Source organism: Bison bison, unplaced genomic scaffold (genome assembly GCF_000754665.1).
Source record: "Bison bison bison isolate TAMUID 2011002044 unplaced genomic scaffold, Bison_UMD1.0 scf7180017864286, whole genome shotgun sequence".
Classification (NCBI taxonomy): Eukaryota; Metazoa; Chordata; class Mammalia; order Artiodactyla; family Bovidae; genus Bison; species Bison bison.
The window spans coordinates 1,392,038-1,400,696 of record NW_011494858.1 but is presented as its reverse complement, the minus strand read 5'-3'; the positions used below and the strand labels follow the sequence as shown (position 1 = coordinate 1,400,696).

The 8,659-nt window shown below is 45.1% G+C and overlaps 1 protein-coding gene across 1 annotated transcript in view; it reads left to right on the top strand.

The window, feature by feature from the left end:
• FHOD3 (formin homology 2 domain containing 3) overlaps positions 1-8,659 on the top strand; it is a 469,739-nt gene that overhangs the window by 438,597 nt on the left and 22,483 nt on the right. Inside the window, exons 23-24 of the mRNA XM_010849782.1 lie at positions 3,347-3,539; positions 7,335-7,358. Of these exons, the coding sequence (XP_010848084.1) occupies positions 3,347-3,539; positions 7,335-7,358 (217 nt within the window). The remainder of the gene's footprint in view (positions 1-3,346; positions 3,540-7,334; positions 7,359-8,659) is intronic.

Below are 8,659 nucleotides of genomic sequence, written 5' to 3'. Positions count from 1 at the left end.
TTCAAGGGGGAGGGGATGTATGTACATATAGAGCTGATTCACACTGTTTACAGCAGAAGCTAACACAACATTGAAAAGCAGTTATATTCCCGTTAAAAAAAAAAATTCCCTCGAATGTTTTACTCCCTTAAAGGTACACTCATTTTGCTCTTCTGTAGGAAGGCCACAGTCTCTTTGCTCAAATGGACATGAGTCTTTTTTTCAAGCATACAATGTACTTTCTTCTCTGTTTGCACAATGTATATTTGAATCATATCTCCAATTTATATGTTAAGATTGGATCCCCTCTAGATAAAAGCAATGTTCTAAAAAGTGGAGGATAAGGAATCTTGGGTTGTATTTATTTATGAAAGAGGACCCAGCTGTGATCTGATTGGTTCTCCCTTGATTCATCTTACATATATTCATATAGTATAGTATCCTATCCTAATACATTTAATATCATGTCATATTTCCAGGGTACAATGTCAGGTACTAATAAGAGCCAGGAAGAAAGATTAAAGAGTACATTTGTGACAGGGAGTGACTGGGAGGTGCTGTTTTATTTGGATGATTGGGGGAGGCTTCTTGAGGAGGTGATATTCGGGCAGGAACTTGAGGGATAAGACAGAGCAATCCAGGCTGCTGTCTGTGGCAAGAATGCTTTGGGCGTAGGGAAGAACTGACAATGGAGGCCTTGTCAGGGCCTGTGGTCCTCCCAGTGGAGTGGCCGCCTGTCCCTCCTCACGGATGCTGCAGGCTCTCAGCTGTGTCCCCTGAGGGTCCCCTACACACCACATGGGGGGCCTGAGGTGGGCTTGTTCAAAGAATCATGAGGAGTCAAGTGTGACTGGTGTCCTAGGCAGTGAGGTCAGAGAGGTAGTGGGGCCAGTTTTGAGTGAGACGCCACATCTTGTTTATTCATCTGTTGATGGATACTTGGGTTGTTTCCCCTTTGGGGCTGTTACGAATAGGGCTGTCATGGGGTTTGTGTAGGTTTTGTGTGGACCCATAGTTCCATTCCTTTTGAGTAAGTGTATAGGAATGAAGGGGCTTCCCAGGTGGCGCTCGTGGTAAGAAACCCTCCTGCCAATGCAGGAGACTTAAGAGACGTGGATTTGATCGCTGGGTCAGGAAGATCCCCTGGAGGAGGGCGTGGCAACCCACTGCAGTATTTTTGCCTGAGAATTCTGTGGACAGAGGATCCTGGTGGGCTACGGTCCATGGGGTTGCACAGAGTTGGACACAAGGAAGGGACTTAGCACGCACACACAGGGATGAAACTGCTGGGGCACAGAGTGGCTCCGTGTTTAACTCTGTAGGAGCTCTGTCTTTTCCACCGCGGCTGAACCATTCTGCGTTCCCACCAGGACTGTGTGAGGGCCCCCATTTCCCTGCATCCTCACCAATGCTTGTGCTTGTCCGTCTTTTGTATTATAGCCATCATAGTGAATGGAAGCGGTGTCTCACTGCGGTTCTGATTTGCATCCCCCTAATGACTAACAGTGTTCAGCAACTTTTCATGTACTTATTGACTATGTGCCAATAATCTTTTTGGAAACGTCTATTCAGATCTTTTGTTAATTTTTTATTTGTCTTTTTAGTGTTGAGTAGTAAGATTTATCTATGTTTTCTGGGCACAAATCCCTATTAGACATGATTCACAAATATTTTCTCCATTCTTTGGGTTGTCTTTTCAATCTTGAGAGTATCCTTTGAAGTTTCTAAATTTGATGGAGTCCAATTTATCTTTTTTTTTTCCTTTGGGTGCCTATGCCTTTGGTATCATATCTAAGAAATCATTTTCTAATACAAAGTCATGAATTTTTATAGTTTGTTTCTTCTTAGTTTTATGGTTTTAACTAGCATTTTTGGTTGTAAATAGCATTTTTCTATCCCTTTCTAATTTTATGTTGTATGTTCTCCTTTAGTATTCTTCACAAATAGACTAATCTACTGTCCCTCATTTGAAAAACATACCAAACCCCTTTTAAACTGTATAAATTAAGTGATCAAAAATGTTTTTTTCTACAATTAGTGATATCAATTATATATACTGTTTGTTGTACACAAAAATTTCCCTTTGTCTCCTAGTAGCTTCCTTCTCATTTCCTGAATAACTAAAAATTAGATACATCTTTGTTCATTTTTCTTTTCTAAAAGTTTTAAGTAAATAGAATTCAGTGACTTTAATTTATATACTAAATAGATGAAATAAATTTTATTTGCTTATAAACATCTTTTTACAAATCATTAATTAGCATGTTATTCAAAATATGTTCCTGTCAATTCCATCTATTCATTTAACTCCTCTAAAATTGCTAAGCAGCATTTCTTTACCCCTACTCAGTTTTCATATGAGCTAGAAAACGTGCAATACTTTTCTTAAAAGTGAAAGTGAAAGTCGCTCAGTTGTATCTGATTCTTTGCGACCCCATGGACTATACAGTCCATGGAATTCTTCAGGCCAGAATACTGGAGTGGGTAGCCTTTCCCTTCTCCACGGGCTCTTCCCAACCCAGGGATTGAACCTAGGTCTCCCGAATTGCCGGTGGATTCTTTACCAGCTGAGCCACCAGGGAAGCCCTTTCTTAGAATAGTACTTTATCATTTTTCTTATAAAAGTTTTACACACCAATTAAAAAAAAACATTAAAACACAGATAAGAAGGAAACAGTACTTAATCTCCTGAAAACATACCACCTCCATCAGTGAGAAGGTTAGCTGAACTTGACTTCTGGTTACATTTTCACTCTTTCAGTTCAGTTCAGTCGCTCAGTCATGTCCGACTCTTCGTGACCCTATGGACTGCAGCATGCCAGGCCTCCCAGTCCATCACCAACTCCCAGAGTTTACTCAAACTCATGTCCATTGAGTCAGTAATGCCATCCAACCATCTCATCCTCTGTCGGCCCCTTCTCTTCCCGCCTTCAATCTTTCCCAGCATCAGGGTCTTTTCCAATGAGTCAGTTTCTTTGTGTCAGGTGGCCAAAGTATTGGAGTTTCAGCTTCAGCATCAGTCCTTCCAATGAATATTCAGGGCTGATTTCCTTTAGGATGGACTGGTTGGATCTCCTTGCAGTCCAAGGGACTCTCAAGAGTCTTCTCCAACACCACAGTTCAAAAGCATCAATTCTTCGGCACCCAGCTTTCTTTATAGTCCAACTCTCACATCCATACATGACTGCTGGAAAAACCGTAGCTTTGACTAGACAGACCTTTGTTTCACTCTTTAACCTCAAAGAACCCCAAGAAGGAAGAACAATGTCTTTGGGTGTTTGGTTTTTTTTTTAACTGAAAGTCTGCAGACAGCCAATTTTTGTTCCTCAAATCTGAAGTCCTTGCCACCATTGTTTCTTCATGGCAGGTTCCACTCCTTTCTCCTCTTTATGGGCCACCCACCGTATGCGATTCGGGAAGTGAACATAAACAAGTTCTGCAGGATCATCAGTGAGTTTGCACTGGAGTACCGCACCACCAGGGAGAGAGTTCTGCAGCAGAAACAGAAACGGGCCAACCACAGAGAGAGAAACAAGACCCGGGGGAAGATGATCACTGATGTAAGTTTCATGAAGTCAGTTTCTTTACGTCATTTATTCTGAATGTCTGATCAACCATAGAACCTCTCCACAGTTTAGAGGCTGCACTTTTCTCTTTTTATGATTGTGAAAAAAATTTGCCTCTTTTAAAAGATGCTCTTAAACTGTCCCTCTACCACTTCGGTGAAAATCTGAAATATAACAAATTTCAAACTAAGTTGTAAATTAAGGAGGGGTGGCTGGTGGAGGAACTTTAACCTACCATACAAAGTAATTAACTTGGTGGGCTGTGTGATGCTGCTGCTGCTGCTGCTAAGTCGCTTCAGTTGTGTGCGACCCCATAGACGGCAGCCAACCAGGCTCCCCCGTCCCTGGGATTCTCCAGGCAAGAACATTGGAGTGGGTTGCCAGTTCCTTCTCCAATGCATGAAGGTGAAAAGTGAAAGTCAAGTCGCTCAGTCGTGTCCGACTCTAAGCGACCCCATGGACGGCAGCCCACCAGGCTCCTCCACCCATGGGATTTTCCAGGCAAGAGTACTGCTAATGATGTTGAATACTTGATTCCATTTTCAACCTTTGTGAAGTGACTAGAATTGAAAGAGGAGAAGAAAAAGTCTAAAAGGTAATGACACCAGAGGAAGACAAAGGTTCTGATTTGAGAATTGATTCAGGATTTTAATAATCAGGATAATATTACATAATCAATCAGTTGACACATGGACCACCCATTCTAGGCATTTGAATGGAGAAATAACTGATGTGGTTGCTCAAAGACATAATCTTATGGGCTCTTGGCAGTCCCTTGAGTTAGAAGATAGGAGAGCCCAGAGGACAGTGAATTTAGCAGGAGTCTCTGATGGCCCCTTGGGGAGCCCTGCACACTTGCATGCCTCCCCAGCCCCTGGGCTTGTCCTGCATCTCTTCCACCTCAGCACCGAGCCCACACACACCGTGGACGCCGTGTGGAGGGCAAAGCGCTGTGTGAAGATGCCAGAGACAAAGACACACAGCGCAGGTGCCTCTTGCTGCTGGGCCTTGATGAAACGTGTTCATTCACTTCAGTCATGTCTGAGTCCTTGCGACTGCACGGACTGTAACCTGCTAGGCTCCGCCCCTCTTTATATCTATCTGAGAAGCACAGTGCCCCTCAGATCCAGGGAACAGAGTAGGTAAAGGATTAAGACCCAAGGAGTGACCTCATCATGGGGGTTGCAAGCCTCTGCTGAACCCAAGTTAGGCAGGTTTCTCTGGGGAGGAATACGCTCAGTTTAGAAGACCTCACTGAGGCTGCCTTCTGTGCCCATGGTGGTCAATCATCTTGTAAGACATATAATAGGAAATATGATTGCTAGTCATATTCCTGAGGGGTGTGACCTTCTCAGATGAATTATCTTAGAAATTGTGTTTCAATTTTAAGGCATTATGAAGGAGAACCAGGGACTAGTCTCCTTACCATTAACCCTACACTTGATCCTTTTTTTCCTTGGAATTTGCTGAATCCTTAGGGAGTGCCCAGATCACATTTCTGCAGAAGGGACCCTTTCTACAGATTGTTCTGAAGACCAGTGCCATCAGCTGAGTGTTCCATGTCCTCTCCTAAAATCTGGGTTCAATTGGATCTTCAGCTTCCTGGAAAGACAGTGAATCAAGAAGCAAACTGAACCCACTTGGGCAAACTGGCCTACATTTCATTCCAAAGTATTATTTTTAAAAGTTTAAAAAGGGAAGTGCTTATGTTTGTGGCAATGAGACACATTGGAGTGTGAAAAATACAAACTCAATATGCTTATAGTTACGAAAACACATCAGAATTTCTTGCCAAATTCTTGAGATTTTTTTTTTTTTTTTACAGATCCCACTAATTTTTAAATTATGTCCTTTTCTGAAAATATTCAGTCCTCCTATTTATAAACAGGGGTAAATGTTTCTAGGATTGGATTCAAAACTATTTAAATTTGCATTGAAATCTAGACAGCACAGGTTTCTTCAGGGTTCACCCTCAAGGTGGCCCTTGTTTTTGATGGTACGAGTGGCACCATTCATGTAGAAAGATTGCCATCTGCTGGAAGATTAGGGTATTGTCACTCGACGCAAAGTACGCAGCTTCAGGTTTTTCCAGCTCTCAGTTAAGCATCCATTGTGTGCCCACCAATCCTAGGAAGATGTGAGTACAGTAGCAGAGAAACTTGTACCCCACGGGTGTCATGATCCGGGTAGAAAACGACATATGCACGACTGAAGACAAAAGCAGGCAATAGAGAGTCGCAGAGCCCCTGAGCATCAGAGCTGGGAGTGACTTTTAGAGAAAACTGTGGGAAGTCATTTTTAATATAGATGCTGAATAATGAGGATGGAAGTGGTTGCAATTAGACAGAGAGGACTTTAGGAAAACCATCATTTTATGAGGCACAGAGAAGTCTGGGTAAAATCTAAAGACCCCGCATTCACAGTCAGCCCCACACCTGTTCTCACGTGCCCGTCCGTCCCCACTCTTCTTTCTCTATTTCTGAATGTGCAGAAGGCCTCCTTTCTTACTCTTCAGGAGTCCTGCCATGTAAGGATCCGTGAGAACTTAACTCAAGCCTTTTCCCCTGTGTCCTAAACTAGTTCCAGGCAACACGGTGCATAGGCAAGACAGCACAAGGCAAGTGTGGCCGTTTCTGCCTTCATCACACCCTGGACGGGCAATGAGAAGGTAGGCTGTCCATCCCAGGACGCTTACAGCCCTGCCGAGGGCCGTGGTCCTCCTGGGTGAGACCTTGAATCTTCTCCAACCCCAGCTTCCTCTTCTGTGAAAAGCAAACGCTAGTGACTGGTGGGTATTGAGAGGGCTGGAGGTAAGCACGTGTGCTAATCACTGGGACAACGCCAACTCTCCAGTTAAGGAAGCTCTAAGATTTACACACACACAAAAAAAAGTCGTCTCTCATCACAAGGCTGATTGCCTGGAGGCAGTGTAGAACTGGAAGCATTTTGTCATTTCGGCTCCCAAAAGTTTAGTCAGTTCTCAAAAACCTGCGTCTAATTTGCTGTCCTGGCTCGTAACCTCAGTGGAAACACAAGTTAAATTAAGGGTGTGTCTGATTTAGAATTAAGAAATTGACATGACTTTCATCCTCAATTTATTTTTGGAAAAGGAATATTTTATTTGGTTACTTAAAGCAGTTTGGCTGGTGATAATTAAAAGAATGGCGTGTCAGTTCAGACAGCCTCCATGAGGGACAGGTAAGATTTTAAAAATCGTTTGACGTTTCTGAGGAAAGAGTCAGGGGACCCGTCCTGCCCAGGCATTGGTCCCGCTTGTTCTGAGTGGCCTGTGTGTAGACGGGTTCAGGGGGACCCAGACCTGGCAGCCTGGGCAAGGAGAGGCTCAGCACCGGAGTGAGAGGAGGGGACACAGTGGAGGGATGGAGACAGGCAGAGGGAGGTCCTGATGGCTGGCAGGCGGTGCTGGGTTCCCTGGGACATGGCCAGCCCAGTGACCAGCCAGCTGACCATGGTCAGCCCATGGCCAGACCACAGAGGTCTTTAACGGTTAGGGGACCAGGTGAACCAGTTTTTGTCCTCCTAGGCAGCCTCAGGAAATTGGCCTGACCTTGGTCAAGACTGGTCTTGGGACTCTCAGAGAGTGTCCAGACAGGAGGGCTATGCAGGCAGAACTCGGCAACTCACATCAAGAAGGGTATCCCCGCTTGCGGCGGCTGAGTCCTTTTATTGGAATTTGATGTGGCATTGAGATGATCTCATCTTTGCTGACTTCTGTGCCTTCTGAGCATCCCTTCTGTCTTTCCCATCCTGTCCTGTCCTCTCGAGTAGACTGACGAAGAAGACGAAGTTGAGGTAGGATGTTTATAAACATGGAGAATGCCATGCGTGACCCTCCCAAGTGTGCCGTAGAATCTAACCTGACGTGAGCGGCATAACATGCCAGCCCTGTTCAGTGCATTAAACCTCGCATGACTGTTTTCTGCTGGGTTTCCGTGTGATCACTAACCTCCTTACTGGGTTCTCGTGGTGTGTGTCCCAGGGACTGACTGAAGGGAAACTGCATTTTCCTAGCTGTCCCAGAGTCCCAGGCCCTGTCAAGGGTGGCAGGGTCAGCGAATGTCTTCCTCCCGCTGGACAGATGGACGAGGGGTGGGACGGGTGGTGGCTCCTTCCCTGACCCTGGTGCAGATGCCAGAGCCAGAGGCCAGGGCAGGGCTGCCCAGACCAAGGATGAGGAAGGAGCCACGCAGATGGTACGAGCCACGACTGTGCCCTGGGCTTCAGCACCAGGGCTGAGAGAGTGGGTAAAAAGAGGAAGCCAGGGATGGATGGAGCTGCTCTTTGCAAGTGTTATTCTAGCGGACTCTTGATTTTTCAACCAGATGTTTGGCTGTGTGTGCATATGGCCCGATAGTCTAGCATACCTCTTATAAAACATACACCCTATCTTTGTTTAGCCTAGAATTAGAGAATCTCATCATGGGAGTGTAATGCTTGTGAAAACAACTACATTTTTGACACAACGAGAAGGAAGTGAGTGTTGCCAGACACCAGTTTCAGCACGGATTTCTGGGCCATGTTCTGATCTGGGCCCTGAATCAAACTCTTTTGGGGCCTTTGGCAAATCCCTCCATCTTGGAAGGCCTCAGTTTCCTTCTCTGTAAAGCGAGGGGGACAAGATTCTGCACCTGAATCCCAGTTTTAAAATTCTACCATAATAAGTGATCCATACAAATGCTTTAACTGCTTTCTGGCACCACATTTGAAAAAATAAATCACACTGTATCTGATTAACAGGCATGTTTCAATACTCACATCCAGCCTTTGGTGTTAGATTTGGTTTCTGAGTTCTTCCCAGAGTTGCAGTCCATCGCCCCTTGCCGGCTTCCCCTTAGGGAATCTGCAGTGAGCCGGGAGACACATTACAGTAGAGGGATGGGTGTGGTCCTTCTGGGACCAAGGTTTCTCTTTCTGATAAGGGAACTTGCCCCACATGCAGCCGTCTGTCATCAGTTCATTGACGCCCTCACTGACTGCCATCACTAATGCATCTGCCAAATGCTCGTAAAGAAAAATAGAGAGAGACAGAGAAGGCTTTCCTCAGCTGGAGGTTTGCTGAGCTTGAGTTGGTTTTGGGGGCGTCACCTCATGCC